The 23,765-nt window shown below is 42.2% G+C and overlaps 1 protein-coding gene across 3 annotated transcripts in view; it reads left to right on the plus strand.

The window, feature by feature from the left end:
• Positions 1-238: 238 nt before the first annotated feature.
• Positions 239-23,765, plus strand: part of NFAT5 (nuclear factor of activated T cells 5) — a gene marked incomplete at both ends in the record, with an annotated part of 102,551 nt that continues 79,024 nt past the window's right edge. For 2 of the 3 annotated variants that reach the window (XM_084257193.1, XM_084257194.1), the window contains 2 exons: positions 239-311; positions 1,989-2,042. In XM_084257193.1, the coding sequence (XP_084113319.1) occupies positions 239-311; positions 1,989-2,042 (127 nt within the window). The remainder of the gene's footprint in view (positions 312-1,988; positions 2,043-23,765) is intronic. The other variant, XM_084257195.1, reaches the window with a different exon arrangement.

Raw genomic sequence — 23,765 nt, forward strand, 5'->3', positions numbered from 1 at the left:
CCGCCCCGTCCCCGCCCTGCGCCCCCCCTCTGGCTCGCCCGGAGCCCGGCCGCGGAGTTCCCCTCACGCGCCGCCGCGGCGTGCTCGCCTCGGCCCGGTGGACGTCGCCCGCGAGCGGGAGGCAGCGGCGGCCGCCCTCGCCGCGCCGCCCCCGGTTCGGTGCCCGCGGTCCCGGAGAGGAGGCGCCGCCGCCCCCGCCGCCCCCCGCCGCCCTCGGGCCGGGCCGGGCCGAGCTGCGATGCCCTCGGACTTCATCTCTCTGCTCAGCGCGGACCTAGACCTGGACTCGCCCAAGTCGCTGTACTCGCGAGGTGAGGCCCGCGGGCCGGCGTGGGGGCGGGGAGCGGAGCGCCGCGGGGGTCCCCGTCGGGGCGGGCGGCGGCGGGGCCCGGGCGGCCCCGGCGGGGCGCGCGCTCGGGGCGGGGGGGGCGGCGGGGGCCGGCGCGGGGGGGGCCGAGGGGGAGCGGCCGCCCCTCCCCCGCGGGGCCGCCGGGGCCCCCGCGCCGCGGCCCCCGAGTCCTGCGGCGCGTCCTCGGCCGGGTCGGGCCCGCCGCGCGCCGCCCGCCGCCCGCCCGGCCTCGGCCCCGGGGAGCGCCCGGGGGGCCCCGCGCCGCGGCCGCCGCGGCTCTCCGCCTCCGGCCGGCACCTTCCTCCCCGGCAAAGTTGCCCCCCAAGGGTCGGCGGGGCCTGGAGCCCGGCTGAGCGCGGGGTCACCATTTTCCCTCCCCCGCCAGGTTGTTTGTGCGCCGTCGCTCTCCCCCCCTCTCCCTCCGGCCTAGTCCACTCCCTCCCCTCGGGGGGACGGCCCCCCTCGACCTGGCGAGCTTTTCCCCCCGTCATCCTAGGGCTGAAAAGGACCCGAATTTTCTCTCCTCCCCCCCCTCCCCGGCCCCGTCCTTCCACCTCTGTAGCATTCTAATTACTTCTCCCTCTCTTCTGCAAAGATGGGGTGCTCTCCCTGGATTACTTTGATTCCTCTCCCGTCCCAGGGGTACCAGCTCAGGCACAGACACTGTCCTTTGAGAATTTTCTCTTCGTTGCGGTTTCAGGGCTGGCGGCAGGAGGGGGCAGAGGGCAGAGGTTCTCATTTTAAAACTTTTGGATAATGCCTGAAGGGGATTCCCAGGTTCTAAAATACTGCATTGGAGCTAATCTCTACGGGGGTGAAATTCCTATACTGGACACCACAAGAATGTGTTAGAACAGGTTCCCTGTGCAAGGGGCATCGGCGCGAAAGCCTCCCAAGTGCGCTCTTCACTTTTGAAGCCACTGGGAAGGGGCAGGCGAGAGAGACTGGAGTTACAAGTTTTTCATTTCAACAGAAAGAACTGGGTGCTGCTGTGACTCTCATGCCCCAGCCATTTAGCGTTTCTCTAGTTCTGGTTTGCGACTCTCCATCCGCTGATTCGACTACCTTCCCCCCAGAAGGGGAGTTGAACTTCACATCCGTCTATTTAAATTATTTAAGTGAATCAGAGCGAGATGGTTTACCCTGGAAGGACTGGCCTTTGCAGATTGACGATTGAGTTTGTACACAGCAGAGTCCTACTTAGGAACTGTAGCCATTGTCTGTTGCTCTGATGACTTTAGTTGGCAGTCACCATCCTGAAGGATGTTTTTCGGGCAGCGTTACCTGAAGTCGTTTTAGAGAAATAGTGTAGCTTTGAGTGTCAGAAGGAAGAGACCAAGTCAAGGGATGATTCTGAGAGGAGGGCTAATGTGGTACAATTAGGTGCTAAAAATAGTCAGAACATTAACACCATTTATACAGTGATCATTAGATAAATTTCCACGAAACAAATACTTTATGAAAATCTAAGTTTAGCATAAAGACCAAAGTAGAGGCGATTTACAGAGTGTACGTTCACGAATATGGGCTTTTAGCTCTGAAAAAGTACGTGACAGTTATATAAGAGATGTATGCTATCCTTGGCTTCTTTTTTAATCATTCAGCATAAAAAGTACTTAATGCTTTTTGTGTTTTTCAGATTCTCTGAAGTTACACCCATCACAGAATTTTCATAGAGTTGGACTATTGGAAGGTCAGCAAAGTGCCATTTTAAAGCATATTGTGTGAGTATGCAAAGGCTTTCTCTGAAATGGAGTTTAAATGAGAAAGTGTGAAACTTTGCAAACTCATACAATGTAGTTTTCTCCTAAAGAGACTGATCCTTCTTTTAGAGCAGCTGAATGTTTCAGTGGATTTTGTTGCTGTGTTTGATGTGCTTGATAGCTGTTGTATTTGCTTTATGGAGTCATGGGGGAAAGAGCCCTGCAAAGTTATTAAAAATTATGTGTTGGGTGTTATACTTTAGAATTCTAGTTCTTAAATTTAGCTTTTTACAAACAAACGGAATATGAAAAGGCTCAAATACTGAGAGCATGAATATAACGAAAAGAGTGACACCAAACACATATTTAGTTGAAAAATTCAGAATTTAGAACTTGTATATGCGGAGCACTTGAAAATGGTGTATTAATTATTTATTACCAAAGCATTAATGTCATTACTATTGCATTATTTTTAAGGATAAGGAAAGCCAAGTAATAGAGATGATGTTTGAGTGATACTTAGGAAAAAGGGTTTTAGAAAGTTCTGGAATTGTTAATTGCAATGTGTGGAAAAGTGTAAATAATTTTGGAAAATGAAATCATGTTTTTATCATTTTAAGGCAGAAACTCTGTTTGTGTTGTTTTTGTAGTTTTTGAAGTGATTCCACATGTATCATCTTTGAATTTTGTAATCTGGGAACTGGACAGCACGGATATTAATTTCTCCATTACAGAGATGAGTAACCTGAGGCTGAAATTAAGAGAGAAAAAGGCATACGGCAGCAGAAGCAATACTTTTGTGTTTTGGTTGGTGCTCTTTACTCAAAGCCAGGCTGCCACTGTAAACCGTATATGTAACCAGGAACTTAAACATTTTGTGGTCTGGTTAAAATGACCCTAAATATTTCGGTTTCACTTGAGTATAGATGTTTGCCTCCCATGTAGTATTTTGGTATAAGGGGGTGGGTGGGATAGGGGAGTGAGTTTTTCTAATTGAGTTTAAGTTTGAATACCAGCTGAGCTACTTAGTAGCTGTGTGATCTTGGGCAAGTTATTTTTACCTCTTTTTTTTTTTTTTTTTTTTTTAAGATTTATTTATACATACAAGAGTTGGGGTACAGGCCAGAGGTGTGGGGGGTGGGAGGATTCAGAGACAGAGTGGGGAGCAGAACAGGCAGATCTACTGAAATACACTGCTGAGGGGAGCAGCGGGTGAGTCAGGAGAGGTCTGCTGAGCCATGTGGGTAGCTCCCTGGCCGGCCAGGATGCAGAGGCTGCGGATTGCTTCATAGTGCAATGCTTACCCACTTGTGCCACCAGGGAGGCCCCGATTTTTATCTCTTTACATTTTATATTCTTTATATAAAAATGTATGTAATCTCTTAAATTTAGTGTGCTAATATTTATGAAAATGCCTAGTATAGTGTCTGGCTTAGTAATGGTTGTTTTCCTTTAATGTTAGCTGAAATGTTTTAACAGTATACTTCAGAGCATACAAAAGGTTTTACTTACACTTACAAGAAAACTATACATATATCCTAACTGAGAAATTTTTAGAGGTATTACTTTAGTGAAGCAGATTTCTGGATTTTACTCATGTAACTCAGTTTGTGTGTTGAGGGGTCATATTTATACAAGCCCATCATTTTCTGATTAAACCAGAGTTTTATAATCATAAGAGATTATCAAGTAGGAGAAAGATGGAAAACAAAATATGTTAGTTACTTAAGCAAGGATTTTTAGGAGTTGATGACAATGCAGACTACGACTTGGTATATATTTGTGCGTTTATATCTAAATACTTCTGTTAATTTTTCATTTTGGTTGAGAGGACACTCAGTTACTTAAATAAACCACCCAAAGCGTTTATATGTAAAATGTAAATGTGTATCAGATATATCCTTTTATACCTTTGATGTAATCAGAAAGTTCTTTTTATGTGTATTGAAAGTATTTAATCTCTTATCAATTTCTACTTTTTTTAAATTTCTATTTTTAAGCTCTTATGGACATTTTAAAGAATATACATGGGGCTTCCCCCGGTGGCGCAGCGGTTGAGCGCTGGCTTTCTAAGCTGCCCGCCGCCTCTGCAGCGCCGGTTCGATTCCCGGCTGCTCCCAGGCCACCGGAGGAGGGCCCCACATGGTGCGCAGACCTCTCCTGCCACCCGCTGCTCCCCTCAGCAGTGTACTTCGGTCCTTCTGCCTGCTCTGCTCCCTGCTCTGGCTCTGGTGAATTCTCTCACCTTCCCACGCTTCTGACTGTACCCAGTGCTTGTATAAATAAATAAATAAATCTTTAAAAAAAAAAAAAAAGAATATACAAAAGTAGAGTAAAATAATGAATTATATATTTTATATATATATATATATACACTCACACATTTTATATATATAAATCCCCAGGCTTTAACAATTATTAGTATATGTCTAATCTTGTTTCTTTTATTCTCTTCCCTTCCTCAAGCTGTGTTATTCTAAAACAAATATCAGACATACCAACTCATAAACAAATATTCCTGTATTACAGCAACTTCTTTCTTTCTTTCTTTCTTTCTTTCTTTCTTTCTTTCTTTCTTTCTTTCTCTCTTTCTCTCTTTCTCTTTCTCTCTCTTTCTCTCTTTCTCTCTTTCTCTCTTTCTCTCTTTCTCTCTTTCTCTCTTCTCTCTCTTTCTCTCTTTCTCTCTTTCTCTCTTTCTCTCTCTCTCTCTCTCTCTCTCTCTCTTCTCTCTTTCTCTCTTTCTCTCTTTCTCTCTTTCTCTCTCTTCTCTCTCTCTCTCTCTCTCTCTCTCTCTCTCTTTCTCTCTTTCTCTCTTTCTCTCTCTCTTTCTCTCTCTCTTTCTCTCTTTCTTTCTCTCTTTCTTTCTTTCTTTAAAGATTTATTTATTTATGCATACAAGAACTGGGGTATAAGCCAGAGGTGCGTGGAGGGGGGCCTTGAGAGGATTCATCAGAGATAGAGCGGAGAACAGAATAGGCAGACTGAAATACACTGCTGAGGGCAGCAGCAGGCGAGACAGGGGAGGTCTTTGCCATGTGGGTTAGCTCCCTGGCCTAGGATCGAACTCTTGCTGCAGTATTTGCAGATAGCTTCATAGTGCTGCGTCTTAACCCCTTGCGCCACCAGGAAGGCCTATAGTGACTTCTCATATTAAGTTTAAAATACTCTTTTATTCTAGAGAATATATATTTTAATTTACTTCCGCAAAACCTCCCATCGCTCCCAGCATATTTTTCATGATACAGTCCAGGAGGACACCACAGCTTCTAGTATGTCGTGTACACCTTATAGTCTATGTTAAAGTCATAGGCCATGTAATCAGGCTTGAGTTCAAACCTTTGTTCTAATACTTGTGTGTAGCATCAATTTAATCATATATATTTTTTGTTTAATCTTTTTTTTTAATCATTTACTCAGTTTATGCTTCAATTTTTTTGTCTTTAGATGGGAGGAATAATAGTATCTTCATCACAAGTTGTTGTGAAGATTTCTAGAGGCACATTCATGCACAGCATATAACCTAGCCTTCGTAAATCCTCAATAAATGTTAGCTGAATAAAAATTAAACAACTAACCATCTGTATGGTGCTTATTATGTGTCAGTAACATTACAAATATGAGCTCACTGAAGTCATAACATCCCTTTGAGATGGTTCTTACTTTCCCATTTTACAGATCAGGGTAGGTAAGCATAGGTAGTTTCAGTAACTTACGGAGAGTCAAATAATTGTAGTGGGCCTACCCTGGTGGCGCAGCAGTTGAGCGCTGGGTTGCGAGGCTGCCGGCAGCCTCTGCAGCGCCAGTTTGATCCCCGGCCACCAGCGATGGTCCCCCAACTCAGGTAGTCTCACTTAAGAGTCTGAGCGCTTTTTTTTATTTTTTAAAGATTGATTTATGCATACAAGAGCTGGGGTACAGGCCAGACATGCTGGGGGGTGAGTGGACCCACCAGAGACAGAGTGGGGGACAGAACAGGCAGACTGACTGAAATACACTGCTGAGGGGAGCAGCGGGCAAGACAGGAAAGGTCAGCCTCGCCATGTGGGTTTCTCCCTGGCTGGTGGGGGATGGAACTCGTGCTGCAGAAGCTGTGGATTGCCTCATAGTGAGGTGCTTAACCCCTTGCGCCACCAGGGAGGCCCAAGAGTCTGAGCTCTTAACTGCTGTGCTACATTAACTCCCCATGTCATATAATGTGAAGTATTGTTTAGTAATATTCATGTGTACTTTGCATCAGTAGTCTAGATTGCTATTTAATTATTAAAAATTCAACCCAGAGTGAGGGAAATTTATTATACAATTTGTTAAAATTTTTTATAGAACATGCATTCCCTAAATTTAAGTTATTTTTTTAGGAAAAAGAAGATTGGAAAACTGCATTTGAGTGTTAGGAAGTTATAAAAATAGATTGAGTCTCCACTATTCAGTTAGTTTGCATTTATCAATGTCTGTAATTCATTCTTGCTTCTACCTTTTTAATAAATGTGATGACTTGACAGTGGGAAAAGGGTATAACTATTAGATGCAGTAAGTACATAGTCATTAAAATAATGTCTTTTTGTTTTTTTTTAAAAGATTTATTTATTCAAGCACTGGGTACAGTCAGAAGCGTGGGAGGGCGAGAGAATTTACCAGAGCCAGAGCAGGGAGCAGAACAGGCAGTCTGACGAAATACACTGCTGAAGGGAGCAGCGGGCGAGACAGGAAAGGTCTGCGCGCCATGTGGGACCCTCGCGCGGTGGCCGGGGATTGAACCAGCGCTGCAGAGGCTGCGGGCAGCTTTGCAGCCCAGCGCTCAACTGCTGTGCCACCAGGGGAGGCCCTCATTAAAATAATGTTTCTGTTAAAAAAGTTTCTGATGACTCCATCATTACATAGAAACTCACGGTAAAATAGTAAATGAAAGAAATACTACTGCACATTTATTAAAAATAACACGTCTCAAAAAAAGACCAAATTATATACCTTTTAACTCTATTTTAGTATTTTCCCTATGTACTTGAGAGAAGTTTGTATGTATTTAAAATTAAATTGGTGCTTCCCTGGTGATGTCAGGTGTTAAAACACAACCTATGAAGCTATCCACAGCCACTGCAGCACGAGTTCAATCCCCAGCCGGCCAGGGAGCAACCCACATGGCGCAGCAGACCTCGCATGACTCACCCACGGCTCCCCTCAGCAGTGTACTTTGGCCAATCTGCCTGTTCTGCTCCCCACTCTGTCTCTGGTGAATCTTCTCACCTCTCATATCATTGGCCTGTACCCCAGCTTGTGTATGCATAAGTAAATAAATCTTAAAAAAAAAAATTAAAATGGTTTACAGTTAGGGAGTCAGATTTGAAGGCTAGGATTCTTCTCAGAAGTATCTACACAATAAATTTAGCTACCAAAAAAAGGTACCATTTCTTACATGTCTATATTGAAAAAAATTAACTTTGGCATATATTGTTTGCCATATTAAAAAAGATAAATATGAAACCCGTTGAAAATAAACAGATTATGGCCTCCCTGCCGGTGCACTATCAAGCTATTGTCAGCCACTGCAGCAGGAAGTTCCATTCCAGGTGACACACATTGCCTAGCAGCAGAAGTCTCCTGTCTCTCCCGCTGCTCCCCTCAGCTGTGTATTTCAGTAGATCTGCCTGTTCTGCTCCCCAATCTCTCTGGTGAATCCTCTCACCTCCCCTCACCCCCACCTATGGCTTACACCCCAGTTCTTGTATGCATAAATACATCTTAAAAAAAAAACAAACAGATTAACTAAAGAAACCATTCCAAAAATGTAGAGGTGAAAGGTAAGATGGTAGAAAATCAGATAAAATAGGAAAAATATGAGCAAATTGGAAAAAGTAGAGTAACAAAAGCAATGTATTATTAACTTTAAATACTTTAAAAAGCTTGAGTTAAGAGATTATATGAGAGATCAAATAAAATCTGGTTTAAATAAGTGCTAAATACCAGTATAATGCAGTTTTGTTGGTATGAATTTAACATTTAAGACTGGAAGATTTTTAAAATATGAACTATTAACAGTGAGGAAAAAAATTTTTTAATGGTGGTTATTGTATTTGATAGGGTATCATGTGTAATTAATAGTTAACAAATAAAAAGCTAAAAATAGCAATGTTTTCTCAACTTTATGTAAAATTTCTTTTATCTTAAGATTTATTTTGTTTTATTTTATTTTATTTTTATTTTATTTTTTTATACAAGAACCAGGTTACAGGCCAGAAGTGCAGGAAAGGATTCACCAGAGACAGAGCGGGGAGCAGAATCGGCAGACTGACTGAAATACACTGCTGAGGGGAGCAGGGGGTGAGGCAGGAGAGGTCTGCAGTGCCATGTGGGTTTCTCCCTGCCTGGCCGGGATCGAACCAGTGCCATGGAGGCTGCGGACAGCTTCATAGTGCTGCGCTCAACCCGCTGCACCACTGGGAAGGCCCCAGTTCTTTTTTTGTTGTTGTTTAACATTTGTTAATCTCTTGATCCATACCTAGAAAACTAAATAATATGTCATTATGGAAATATAATTATGGAAATGAAGTTCAAGCATATAACAAAAGTCATACCTAGTTCATCCCAATTTCTTGCTGTTAGAATCCATCTTTCTAATTTCCTGCCATTTGTTTTTGTGTCTTCCTAAACTCTATTTCATTATTTTTATTCAATACTGGAATTCTATTGATTGTTAAATAAGAGGATAGAAATCCATATTTAATCAGATGATTCTTGACCTCATCTAAAGTCAGTCTTTTTTTTTTTTTTTTTTTTAAAGATTTATTTATTTATTTATACAAGTACTGGGTACAGTCAAAGCGCGGGAGGGTGAGAGGATTCACCAGAGACAGAGTGGGGAACAGAACAGGCAGACTGACGAAATACACTGCTGAGGGGTGCAGCGGGTGGCAGGAGAGGTCTGTGTGCCATGTGGGACCCTCGCCTGGCGCGGGGGATCGAACCGGCGCTGCAGAGGCTGCAGACAGCTTCGCAGCCCAGCACTCAACCGCTGCGCCACTGGGGAGGCCCTAAAGTCAGTCTTGAGGGCCTCCCCGGTGGCGCAGCGGTTGAGCGTTGGGTTGCGAAGCTGCCCGCGGCCTCTGCGGTGCCGGTTCGATCCCCAGCTGGTCCCCTGCCACCGGAGGAGGGTCCCACATGGCACGCAGACCTCTCCTGCCGCCCGCTGCTTCCCTCAGCAGTGTATTTCATCAGTCTGCCTGTTCTGTTCCCCGCTCTGGCTCTGGTGAATTCTCTCACCCTCTCGCGCTTCTGACTGTACCCAGTGCATGTATAAACAAAACAAACAAACAAACAAACAAATAAAACATGCCTCTATATAAAAAAAATAAATAAAGTCAGTCTTGACTCTACTGTAATTATTCCAGGAGTCCCCCCAAATTTAAAAGTGGTAGTGTACAAAAAATTTCTTATTGTGATCAGTATTATTTATAAAAAAAAAATCACTTTTTACCAAAGTTGACTTACCAGATTATATCTGCTATTAAGAATTGCAAGTAATTAGAAAAAAAATGAAAGATCAACTTAATGTGAGATGCCAGTTGGATCTGATTACACAGCAATAGAGGATAGTCCTCTTTAGAGAGGTAAAAGATAGTCTTCTCAGAGAAATGTTATTTATTAACGTACGTTATTGTTTTGTTGCTGAGATTTTATTTTAAGTCACATAAGAGATTCACCTGTGTTTTATTTGTAGTTGTCTCACTAAAATCAAGGTTAGGAAAACTAACGGTGTAATACACTAATTATATAAACATATTTGTATGATTAGGTAGATATTTTCTCTGTGAATTAACAATATGAGTTCAGCTTTCAAATATAAATAAAAATCTGATGTTGCCATAAAGGATCTATGTGTTATATGAGATTTTTCATATGCTTTCGTTCTTGACAACACTTGTAAAATAGATTTTCTTGGGCCTCCCTGGTGGCGCAGGCGGTTGAGCGCAGTGCTGTGAAGCTATCTGCAGCCTCTGCGTGCTGGTTCAGATCCCCGCCAGCCAGGGAGATACCCACATGGCGAGCATACCTTTCCTGTCTTGCCCACCGCCCCCCTCAGTAGTGTATTTTAGTCAGTCTGCCTGTTGTGTTCCCCACTCTGTCTCTGGTGAATCCTCTCACCTTCCTGCACATCTGGCCTCTACCCCGGTTCTTGTATAAATAAATAAATCTTTAAAAAAACAAATAGGGGCCTCCCTGGTGGTGCAATGGGTTAAGCACTGCACTGTGAAACAATCTGCAGCCTCTGTAGCACTTCAGTCCCCGGCCGGCCAGGGAGCAACCCACATCATGCAGCGGACCTCTCCTGACTTGCCCGCTGCTCCCCTTAGCAGTGTAATTTGGTCAATCTGCCTGTTCTGTTCCCCACTCTGCCTCTGGTGAATCCTCTCACCCCCCACATCTCTGGCCTGTACCCCAGGTCTTGTATGTATAAATAAATAAATCTTAAAAATAAATAAATAATAGATTTTCTTCCTTTACTTTTATTTTTAATAATATTTATTTGATAAATATGGTATAATTGCTGCTGGCCAGCCATGAAGGTTTAGCATTTCTTTTCCAGTCAGAAATGTAATGATTAGTGTGCCAGTAAATTTTGTATTTGGTTCTGAAAGTGAAACAAGAACAAAAAGTTTCTAATAGTGAACTAATTTGTTGATTATTTTATCTTTATAAATTTAGTTTTTATTTCATTTAAAAATTTTTTTTAAAAGATTTATTTATTTATGCATACAAGGGCTGGGGTATAGGCCAGAGGTGAGGGAGGTGAGAGAATTCAAAGTAGAGAGCAGAACAGGTGGATCTATTGAAATACACTGCTGAGGGGAGCAGCTGTCGAGAAAGGAGAGGTCTGCTGCGCCATGTGGGTCAGCTCCCTGGCCCAGGATGAAACTCATGCAGCAGTGCTGGCAATAGCTTGATAGTGCTGAGACTTTAACAACCCTGTTCTTGAATTTCACATAAAAAGAATTATATTGTAGTTACTCTTTGTGTCTGATTTCTTTTGCATAACAAAAGATTTGAAGATTCATCTACACTGTTCCTTTTTATTGCTGAGTAGTGTTTCATCGTACCATTATTTTTTTTTAAGATTTATTATTTATGCATACAAGAACTGGGGTGCAGTCAGAGGTGTGGAGTGTTTGTGAGAGGATTCAGCAGAAACAGAGTGGGGAACAGAACAGGTGGACTGAATGAAATACACTGCTGAGGGGAGCAGTGGGCGAGCCAGGAGAGGTCTGCTGCGCCATGTGCGTAGCTCCCTGGCTGGGGATGGAACTTATGCTGCAGTGGCTGCGGACAGCTTCATAGGTTGCGTTTTAACCCCTTGTGCCAACAGGGAGTTCCTGATTTACCTTTTTTAAGAATTTCATATAAATGGATTTATGCAGCCTGCATTCTTTTCTCTCTCTCTCTCTCTCTCTCTCTCTCTCTCTCTCTCTCTCTCTCTCTCTTTTTTAATAAGATTTATTTATATAAGCACTGGGTACAGTCAGCAGCGCGGGAGGGTGAGAGAATTCACCAGAGCTAGAGGGGAGAGCAGAGCAGGCAGACTGACGAAGTACACTGCTGAGGGGAGCAGTGGGCGGCAGGAGAGGTCTGTGCGCCATGTGGGACCCTCCCTGATGGCCGGGGATCGAACCGGTGCTACAGAGGCTGCAGAGGCTGCGGGCAGCGTCACAACCCAGCGCTCAACTGCTGCACCACCGGGGAGGCCCCCATAATGGTTTTATTTTATTTATTTATTCTATCTTATTTTTATTTATTTTTTATGTAAAGTTTTTTTTTATGATTTATTTATTTATTTATACAGGCACTGGGTACGGTCAGAAGCTTGGGAGGGTGAGAGAACATAATCGAGTTTTTTTTTTTAATAGAGGCATGTTTTATTTATTTATTTGTTTGTTTGTTTGTTTTTGTTAATACATACACTGGGTACAGTCAGAAGCGCGGGAGGGTGAGAGAATTCACCAGAGCCAGAGCGGGGAGCAGAGCAGGCAGAAGGACCAAGGTACACTGCTGAGGGGAGCAGTGGGCGGGCGGAGAGGTCTGTGCACCACGGGGGACCCTCCTCTGGTGGCCGGGGAGCAGCCGGGGATCGAACCAGCGCCGCAGAGGCCGCGGGCAGCTTCGCAACCCAGCGCTCAACCGCTGCGCCACCAGGGAGGCCCCATAATAGAGTTTTAAAGAACTAAATAATTTAAACTAGATCGGCAAATGAAGTTAATAATTTGGTTGACTTTTTTTATTTATACAAGGGGTACAGTCAGAGGCGCGGGAGGGTGAGAGGATTCACCAGAGACAGAGTGGAGAACAGAACAGGCAGACAGACCAAAGACACTGCTGAGGTGAGCAGTGGGCGAGGCAGGAGAGGTCTGCTGTGCCATGTTGGTTTCTCCTTGGCCGGCCAGAAATCGAACCCGAGCTGTAGAGGCTGAGGACAGCTTTACAGCGTGGCGCTCAACCCACTGCGCCACCCCGGAGGCCTGGTTGACTTTTATTTGTTAGTAAGAAAATACTTCTGTGTACAGTATACTAGAGCATGTATCTTATTCCTATGCTTGGTAATTGTCAATTGAAATTCAGAAGCTTGAAGTTTTTTAAAGACCAGTTTGTTAAAGAATAAGTAGGGAATATTTACTTATTTAATCTGACATAGTTTTTATAGGTAATGCATAAAGGTAAAAGCAGAATATGAACCTTTATGTTCCTATTTAAGTACTGCTTGTACTTAACTATGTATTACAAATACTAACTTTGAATAAAATTCAGGTTTGCCTAGCATTCATACCTACTATACACTTATACTGCTAGTTTGGACATTAAACATTAAAATACTTTAGCTAGCGATATAATAGAAGTTAAATATTGATGGGAGCCTGATTGTAATAATTTTAGTAATATGCTTGAATTAAAGTTTTCATTTCAGTTGTCTGGATAAATGAATAAAACACCTTATGTTATATTCTTTCAATTTCTTTGATTTTAGACTTTTTTAATCATTATAATTTTCTCTGAAATTGTAATACATCTTACATATCTATATATCTATGATATACATTTCCTTGAAAAGCTTCTATTGATGTTTTAACAAGCCACAAGTTCTTAAAATTGAAGAGCTGTAGTAAGAGTTAAGCCCTAAAAATGAGTGTATGATCCAGGCATTGAAACTCCCGGTGTTTTTTTTTTTTTTTTTTAAATAGATTTTTTTTTTTTAAAGATTTATTTTTATTTATTTATACAAGCACTGGGCGCAGTCAGAAGCACAGGAGGGCGAGAGAACCCACCAGAGCTAGAGCGGGGAGCAGAGCAGGCAGAAGGATCGAAGTACACTGCTGAGGGGAGCAGTGGGCGGCAGGAGAGGTCTGTGAGCCATGCGGGACCCTCCTCCAGTGGCCAGGGAGCAGCCGGGGATCGAACTGGTGCTGCAGAGGCTGCGGGCAGCTTCGCAACCCAGCGCTCAACCGCTGCACCACTGTGGGAGGCCCGGAAACTCCTGGTATTTTAAAGTGTGTCCTGTAGCATTGAAGCATCTAAATATAGATTCAAACTAACAGGTAGCTATCTTTTTTTTTTTTTTTTTAAGATTTATGTATTTATTCAATCAAGAACTGGGGTACAGGCCAGAGCTGCAGGGGGTGAGAGGATTCAGCAGAGAGAGAATGGGGAACAGAGCGGGCAGATTGACTGAAATACACTGCTGAGGGGGAGCAGTGGGCTAGACAGGAGTGGTCTGCTGCACCATGTGGGTAGCTCCCTGGCCGAGGACCCCATGCACCACCAAGGATGCCCTAGCTCTGTAATTTTAGACAAGTTACTTAACTCTATCATGACTTAGTTTGCTCAGTAAAGTGGGTATAATTAATAGGTTTGTTAGAGGTTTAGATGAGTTAATATTTCTTTCTTTTTTTTATTTAGAAACAGCAGTTTTATTCAGGAAAGGTCCAATCTTGAAACTACCTCAAATTCCGCTAAAATTGAATGGATACAACAGTGGCATATCTATATAATTGGATCTTATCAGCATTAAGAAGAAAAAATTTAATAATACACCCAACATGAGTGATGATGAGTTAATATTTCTGAAGCACTTAGAGTAGTGCTGGGTGCAAAGTAAGCACTGTATCAGTATAGTTAAATGAGCAAATGAAATGAAAATTCATTTCTAGAGGCATTACCTATCCAAGATATATCAAAGAACCTCAATTTTTATTAGTATAAACTTCTTAACACCCAAATCCAATGTTACTTAATACACGTAACTAAGTTTTAGGCGTTCACAACAATACGTTGTATAGGGTTTATTTTTTTTTTTAAAGATTTATTTATTTGTTTATTTGTTTATTTGTTTATACAAGCACTGGATACAGTCAGAAGCGCGGGAGGGCGAGAGAATTCACCAGAGCCAGAGCGGGGAGCAGAGCAGGCAGAAGGACCAAAGTACACTGCTGAGGGGAGCAGCGGGCGGCAGGAGAGGTCTGCGCGCCAGGTGGGACCCTCCTCTGGTGGCCGGGGAGCAGCCGGGGATCGAACCAGCGCCGCAGAGGCCGCGGGCAGCTTCGCAAGCCAGCGCTCAACCGCTGCGCCACCAGGGAGGCCCTGTATAGGGTTTATGCTCCTAAAATTCAACTGTAATCATATTGCTTGCTTGAAAATCCTTTAATAGCACCCACAGGCTTTTGGGTGAAATATACATTCTTAAAGATCTCTTTCCTGATTATCTTCCTTTGGGGAGGAGAGAGGGAATAAAATTCATGTGACAAAGTTTGCAATTTAAACCATTTTGAAGTGTATAGTTCAGTGGATGCTAGTGTATTTACAATGTTGTGCAATCAGCACCCACGAAGAAATTCTAGAACATTTTCATTACCCCCCAAAACCTCTTTTACCTATTAAGCAGTCACTCCCTGTTTCCCAATCCATGCCAGCCACTGGCAGTCACTAATCTACTTTTTGTGTCTGGATTTGCCCATTCTAGACATTTTATATATAAGAAATTTCTATGTGGTGTTTTGTGACTGTCTTGTTTCACTTTGTTTTTTTGTTTTTCTTTTTTATTAAACATTATCAAATTTTATTTATTTGTTTATTTTTTGGTCTTGTTTTACTTTGAATAATGTTTCAAAGTGCCTACATTGTAGCAGGTATCAGTAATTCATTGTTTTTAAATGGATGACTGATATTCCATTGTAATGGTTATACTACATTTTGCTTATTCATCCATTCATCACTTGATGAATACTCAGGTTGTTTCCACATTTGGATTCTTAATGAACAGTGCTGCCATAAGCATTTGTGTACAAGTTTTTGTGTGTACCGACGTTTTCATATCTTGGGTATGTGCCTAGAAGTGGAATTGCTGGTTCATATGTAACTCTATATTTAATTTTTTGAAAAACTGCCAAACTACTTTACACAGTGGTTGCATCATTTTCAGTAGCAATGAATGTATGATTCTAATTTCGCCACATCTTTGCTAACTTTTATTACTGTCTTTTTTAATCACAGATAATGCAGGGGGTATGAAGTAGCCTGTTGGGTTTTGATTTACATTTTCCTAATGACTCATGATATTGAGCATCTTTTCATGTGATTAGTGGCCATTAGTACATCTTCTCTAAAGAAATGTTTATTCAAGGCTTTTAACCATTTTAAAATTGGGTTGTTTTTTCTTGAGTTGTAAGAGTTCTTTATAAATTATGTATATTAGTTTTTTACTGAAATTTCTCCCATTCTGTACATTTTTTTTTTTTTAGAGGCTTTGTTTTATTTATTCATTTATTTGTTTGTTTTGTTTTTGTTTATACAAGCACTGGGTACAGTCAGAAGCGCGGGAGGGTGAGAGAATTCACCAGAGCCAGAGCAGGGAGCAGAGCAGGCAGAAGGACCGAAGTACACTGCTGAGGGGAGCAGCGGGTGGCTGGAGAGGTCTGCACGCCATGTGGGACCCTCCTCTGGTGGCTGGGGAGCAGCCGGGGATCGAACCGGCGCCGCAGAGGCCGCGGGCACCTTCGCAACCCAGGGCTCAACCGCTGCACCACCAGGGAGGTCCTGTACATTGTTTTTTTAAAGATTTATTTATTTATGCATAGAAGACCTGGGGTATAGGTCAGAGGTGCGGGGGGGTGAGAAGATTCACCAGAGACAGAGTGGGGAACAGAACAGGCAGAGTGACTGAAGTACACTGCTGAGGGGAGCAGCGGACGAATCAGGAGAGGTCTGCTGTATATGTGGGTTGCTCCCCGGCCGGCTGGGGATTGAACTCGTGCTGCAGTGGCTGTGGTTTGCTTCATAGGTTGCGCCTTAACCCCTTGCGCCACCAGGGAGGCCCTGATGCACATTTTTTTTTAAAGATTTATTTATCTATCCACACAAGCACTGGGTACAGTCAGAAGCGTGGGAGGGTGAGAGAATTCACCAGAGCCAGAGCCGGGAGCAGAGCAGGCAGAAGGACCAAAGCACACTGCTGAGGGGAGCAGTGGGCAGCAGGAGAGGTCTGCGCGCCATGTGGGACCCTCCTCAGATGGCCGGGGGGCAGCCGGGGATTGAACCGGCGCTGCAGAGGCCGTGGGCAGCCTCACAACCCAGCGCTCAACCGCTGCGCCACTGGGGAGGCTCCCTGATGTACATTTTTAATTTTGTTGGAATCCACTATATTTTTGTTGTTGCTTATGGTTTGGTGTCATAGTTTGTCTTTGAATAGTCTTAACCCCTTTGTTGAAAATCAGTTGACTATAGTTATATGAGTTTACGTCTGAACTCTGAAGTTCTTTTCCATTCATCTACATGTTTGTCTGTATTCCAGTACTGTACTGTCTTGATTTGCTGTAGCTTTGAAGTAAGTTTGAAATTGGAAAGTTATGTCTTCCAACTTTGTTCTTTACAAGGTTGTTTTGGTTATTCAGGGTTCCTTGAATTTCCATATGAATTTAGGATCAGCTTCTCAATTACTGCAAAGATGTGAGCTGTAATTTTATTGGGAATTGTACTGAGTTTGTAGGTCAGTTTGAGGAGTATTGCTGTTGATAATACAAGTCCTCTTGTCTATGAATATGAGGTTATTTTTTATAGAGTCATGTAGAAAACCCCTGTTGAAATAATAATTGCATTAAAATGACTACAAATGAAAACCTATTCCTTTAGGGCCTCCCTGGTGGCACAGGTGGCTGAGCGCAGCACTGTGAAGCTGTCCGCAGCCGGCTGTGGAGATACCCACATGACGGGGCAGACTTCTCCTGTCTCGCCTGCTGCTCCCCTCAGCAGTGTATTTTGGTCGGTCTGCCTGTTCTGTTCTCTGCTCTGTCTCGGGTGAATCCTCTCACCCTCCTGCACATCTGGCCTATTACCCTGGTTCTTGTATAAAAATAAATAAATCTTTTAAAAGAAAAGAAAACCTAGGCCTTTAAATAATTGGAGCTGTTTCATCTGTAGACGAAGTTTTAGCAATTAAGATGAAAATCAAGGTGAATTTGTTCACTACACTCAGAATACTTAAGTAAGAAAGTTGTCTTGAGGTTTGAAAGGGGGTAGCTTTATGGCAAACTGAATGACTATGTTATACAGTGAGCAAAAGTTCTCTTAGGGTAAATCTTAAAATGTTATAGACTGAAAAAAATAGGACTAATAATGGTTGGTTAATAGGTAATGGGACCATTGTGGGTAATTTAGAAAACAAGAGATAGGATCTTAGCTTTTATGGCATAGATGGTGTCTATTGCCTTTATGAGAAAATACACTTTTTCTGGGCCTCTCTAGTGGCGCAAGGGGTTAAGTACTTCACTATAAAGTAGTCCGCAGCCTCTGCAGCACAAGTTCCATCCCTGGCCAGCCAGGGAGCTACCCACATGGCAAGGCAGGCCTCTCCTATCTCTCCTGCTGCTCCCCTCAGCACTGTGTTTCAGTCAGTCTGCCTGTTCTGCTCCCCACTCTGTCTCTGGTGAATCCTCTCACCCCCCTGCATCTCTGGCCTGTACCCCAGCTCTTGTATGCATGCATAAATAAATCTTTAAAAAAAAATACACTTTTTCCTTATAGGACTTTTTTTTCCTTTAGGTTTAGGACTGTTTTTAGAGAGGGTGCAGCCAGGTAAAAAAGGTTTTTTTAAAAAAGTGTGCCCTATGGAATAAGCAGTTAATATGAGGTGATTGTAGAACTGGAAATAGGTCTTATTTGTCAGTACCAGCTCAACATAATCTAGCTTTCGGGCCTCCCCGGTGGCGCAGCGGTTGAGCACTGGGTTGCGAAGCTGCCCGAGGCCTCTATGGCGCTGGTTCGATCCCCGGCTGCTCCCTGGCCACGGGAGGAGAATCCCACATGGCGCACAGACCTCTCCTGCTGCCCGCTGCTCCCCTCAGCAGTGTACTTCGGTCCTTCTGCCTGCTCTGCTCCCCGCTCTGGCTCTGGTGAATTCTCTCACCCTCCCGCGCTTCTGACTGTACCCAGTGCATGTATAAACAAAACAAACAAACAAATAAATAAATAAATAAAAACATGCCTCTATTAAAAAAAAAATAAAACATAATCTAGCTTTCTTAATTCTTTTGTTTGGCATACTTTCCCTGAGACCTGAGTAGAATGAAGTGTGGGTATAGGTGTGAGCGTGTTTGAGATCAGTGCTGTCATACCTCTCTACACCACCTCCACCACTGTGTATGAGTATGTATGTGTGTATACACACACACAAACACACACATACAGAGAAATGATTGTCACAAATTTAGTTAACATTCATCACTATAGTTACATTTTTTTCCTTTTAATTAGAACTTAACATTTACTCTCTTAGTAACGTTTAAATGTGCACTATAGTATTAACTATAGTCACTATGTTGCACTGTATATCCCCAGAACTTATTTTGCAACTGGAAGTTTGTACCCTTTGATCACCTTCAACCATTTAATCCCCTTGCCTCCTGTCCTCTTCCTATCTGGGTAACCACCAATTTCATTTATGTATCTTTGAGCTTACTTTTTTTGTTCCTTAAGATTTCATGTATAGGTGAGATCATACAGAATTTGGTTCTCTTTGTCAGACTTAGTTTACTTAGCACAATGCCCTAAAGGTTTATCCATGTTGTTCCATATGACAGGATTTCCTTCTTTTTTTGTGACTAAGATTCCATTTTGTTATTATATACCACATTTTACTTATCCATTTATCTGTCAGTGAATACTTAAGTTGTTGTCATGTCTTGGCCATAATAAATAGTGCTGCAATAAACATGGAGGCTCAGATATTTTTTCAAGATAGTGACTTCATTTTCTTCACATTAATACCCAGAAGTAGAAGAATTACTGGATCGTATGGTAGTACATTTTTTTTTTTGAAGAACTTCCACAGTGCTTTCCATCATAGCTGCACGTAACTGACATTTTTGTTTTAAAGATTTATTTATGTATGTACACAAGAACTGGGGTATAGGTCTAGAGGTATGGGGCGGCTGGGTTGTGGTTGTGTGTGTGATGTGTATCAGAGGATTCACCAGAGACAGAGCGGGGAGCAGAACAGGCAGATTGACTGCTGAGGGGAGCAGTGGGCGAGGCAGGAGAGGTCTGCTGTGCCCTGCTGTAGGTTAGTTCCCTGGCTGGGGATCGAACTCATGCTGCAGTGGCTGCGTATAGCTTCATAGTACTGCGTCTTAACCCCTTGGGTCACCAGGGAGGTCCCCTCTGCCCATTTATTTAATTGGGTTATTTCTCCATTGTTGAGTTCTAGAGGTTCTGTTGGGTTTTTAGATATTGGCCCCTTGTCAAATGTGTGATATGTACATATATTCTTAATTTCAGTAGGGTGTCTTTTCATTTTAATGCAAATTTCTTTTACTGTGCAGAAGCCTTTTAGTTTGATGTAGTTCCACATGTTTATTTTTGCTTTTGTTTCCCTTACTGTTGGAGTCAAGTTGCCAAACACATCTCTTAAGGCTGATGTCAAGTATCGTGTAGACTGTTTCCTTGTATGATTTTTACAGTGTCAGGTCTTACATCAAGTCTACACATAGGTGATTGACTATAAGCAAACACAATATAAACAACCTGACTATTTCATTTTATTGATTAGGACATCTTTTTTTAAAAGATTGATTTATTTATACAAGCACTGGGTACAGTCAGAAGTGCTGGAGGGTGAGAGAATTCACCAGAGCCAGAGCGGGGAGCAGAACAGGCAGACTGATGAAGTACACTGCTGAGGGGAGCAGGGGGAGCGGCAGGAGAGGTCTGCGTGCCATGTGGGACTCTTGCCTGGCGGACAGGGATTGAACCAGGGCTGCAGAGGCTCACAGCCCAGCGCTCAACCACTTCGCCACCAGGGAGGCCCCTTTTTTCTTTTTTAAACTAAGGAACAGTTAGAATCTTTTTTTTTTTTTTTTTAAGATTTATTTATTTTTATACAAGAGCTGGGGTATGGGCCAGAGGTGCATGGTGGTGAGAGGATTCACCAGAGACAGAGTGGGGAATAGAACAGGCAGATATACTGAAATACACTGCTGAGGGGAGCAGTGGGCACGACAGGAGAGGTCTACTGTGCCATGTGGAATTCTCCCAGCCGGCGGGGATTGAACCAGCACTGCAGAGGCTGCGGACAGCTTCACAGCGCGGCGCTCAACCCGCTGCGCCACCGGGAGGCCCCAGGACATCTATTTCTACGTACTTACTTTAATAGCAGCAAAATACTTCTTGTGTTACTAAACATATATATTTTTAAAGATTTATTTTATTTGTGCATGCAAGAACTGGGGTATAGGCCAGAGGTACAGGGGGTGAGATTCACCAGAGAAAGAATGGGAGCAGAACAGGTCTGCCTGTGGTGAATCCTTTCATACTACCCCCTAACCCCACCTCTGGCCTATACCCCAGTTCTTCTATGTACACACACACACACACACACACACACACTCTCTCACACACACACAACATTTTTGAAAGTAATATAAAGCTAAGTTTTTGGAAAGTTAATTGTGTGGTTGGCATGGAAAAGACTTTTCATTTTCCCATTTAACAGTTTATTTTAGTTTAAATTTTTATGATTTTCTTTCTTTAGTTATTATAAAGTGTGAATTCCTCTTTCTTTTTCATATGGGATCCAGAATCTTTAGATTTAAATATTAATAGGATCACTTAAATACCACTGAGTGTGCTATATCTTGGATAATCAAAAAAATTTTGATGTACCAGACTGGACTATAGATAACTTGGTGAAAAATTCATGAAGTAGACACATTAACCTCATTTAGATTGGAGATTTTTTTTACTATTAATTTGCATAGTTGACTCATTTTGTTGATTTCTGGAAAGCAAATGTTTATATTTAATATAGCAAGAGGATTGCAGTTTTCTGATAAATGTCACAGAATTGTGGCAGTGAGCCAGGAAGAAGAAACGCTGCATTAGTGAATTAAGACACTTCTGTAGCTATGGAAACTATAAACCCTACTAAGTCTCAAAAAGGTATTCTCTTTGTATTTGTATTATTAATTAGACACTAGTAGAGATTAATGAGGATCCTGGATAACTGCTAGATTAAATGTAGATATAATTGTATTCAGCAAAGGACCTGGGTAAGACATATGTATTGTTGGGTAGTTTTAGTATTTGTTTTGTGTGAACATTAAAGAGCTTAATTTATTTTTCTTTAGTTTTATTTCTTATGGTCTTCAATTACTAAAATACTTTCTGTTTAAAAGGATGTTTCCTTAGATTGTGTCATAGCTCAAATTTTATTTGAGAATAAATGAGAGAACATGAAGGAGCCTCCCTGGTAGCGCAGGGGTTAAAGACACATTGCTGTCAAGCTATTGGCAGCCACTGTGGCATGAGCATGAGTTAGATCCCTGCCGGGGTTGCTGACCCACATGGCGCAGCAGACCTCTCCTGTTCTGCCCGCTGCTCCCCTCAGCAGTGGATTTCAGTAGATCTGCCCCTTCTGCTCCCCACTCACGTGGTGAATCCTCTCACCTCCTGCACTTCTTGCCTACACCCCAGTTCTTGTATGCATAAATAAATAAATCTTTTTTTAAAAAAAATGAGAGAACATGAAACATAATTCAATTAATAAAGTTAAATTGAACTTGACCCATTCTTATGTTTACTGGTAAATGCATTTTAGTCTGTGTGCAAATAAATTTTATGAATAAATAATGTTTTGGTATGAATTTCACACTTTCATAATTACAGTAGGTTTTTTGTAAAATGACCAGTGTTTTTACCAAATAATAATTTTCTGATGGATCCATAAGCTTAATATTTCCCCTCATTGTGGAAGTCAACTTACTACTAAGAATATTTAAAAGTAGGTCTGTAATCCAAGCTGCCTATACTCATTTGGTAGAATTATAATGGGCCATATGGGGGTTGGCAAACTTTGTAACACAGATGATGGCTAATACTAAAAATATAAAGAGAACAAAAATGGTAATTTCTACATAATTGTGTTCTCATCATTCTTGTTTGTTTATTTGTGTGCAAACCCCTTAAATTTAGATGTGTCTTGTTGTCTTATATACCTACACTAGAAAATATTTTTTCAATTTTCTAGACCTTATCAGAAACACCAACTATTAACCAGCATAACAGCAAATTGTATTTTGGAATTTCCCAAACCAATAAATTAGTGAAATTTAGCAGTCTGTCATTGTATGAATAAAGTGAAATGGGAAAAGTGAACTATGAAAACTGAGCTCTTTTGGAAAAATCATGTTACAGTGGATCATATAATTTAGTCTAGAAGACAGAAACCATCCTTTTGGAAATGCCAAATTAGGGGGAAATTACTGGAGAAGAGTCTAGACTTTCTTTCATTAAGAACTGTTTGAATATTTGCCACTATCAAGTTTCGTAACAAAGATAGATCAGAATGTATATGAAGAGTCTTTCTCATTATGTTGGACCTCTCCTTTTTTTTACTTCCTGTTTAGTAGAACAGAATTCCTCTTTTTGTCCATTGTGTGTTACAGAGATCGTGGATTGTAGTAAACATAAAGGAACTAGATTGTGTGTCCTGTGAGAAAAGGACCATTTTAGCCCGAGTGTGGATATGCTATACTGGAATAGGTCACCACATTCACATTTGGATTGGTAAAATCCTTAAATGTAGATAATACTTAAAGTCAGAAATTCAAAGGATAAAATTCGATAAGAAAATAAGTGAGTGAGGGCCTCCCTGGTGGCGCAGCGGTTGAGCGCTGGGTTGCGAAGCTGCCCGAGGCCTCTGTGGCGCCTGTTCGATCCCTGGCTGCTCCCCTGCCACCCAAGGAGGGTCCCACATGGCGCGCAGACCTCTCCTGCCGCCCGCTGCTCTCCTCAGCAGTGTACTTCGGTCCTTCTACCTGCTCTGTTCCCTGCTCTGGCTCTGGTGAATTCTCTCACCTTCCCGCGCTTCTGACTGTACCCAGTGCATGTATAAACAAAACAAACAAACAAAAAATTAAAAAAAAAAAAAGCCTCTATTAAAAAAAAAAAGAAAAAAAAAAGAAAATAAGTGAGTGAAAAAAGTTTTGTCAGTTAAAAGAGCTCGAAATAATTCTGGTTTAACTACGACTGAATACAAATTTGAGGTTGCAGAGTATACCTTAGGATGATTCAGATCGTCCTCTGAGACTTCAGGGTAATACTCTTACTTCCAAACATAGGGATTAAAAAGAACAATTATGGGGCCTCCCTGGTGGCTCAAGGGGTTCAGCACCGCACTATGAAGCAACTTG

The sequence above is a fragment of the Talpa europaea genome (assembly GCF_964194135.1).
Source record: "Talpa europaea genome assembly, chromosome: 16".
Taxonomy (NCBI): domain Eukaryota; kingdom Metazoa; phylum Chordata; class Mammalia; order Eulipotyphla; family Talpidae; genus Talpa; species Talpa europaea.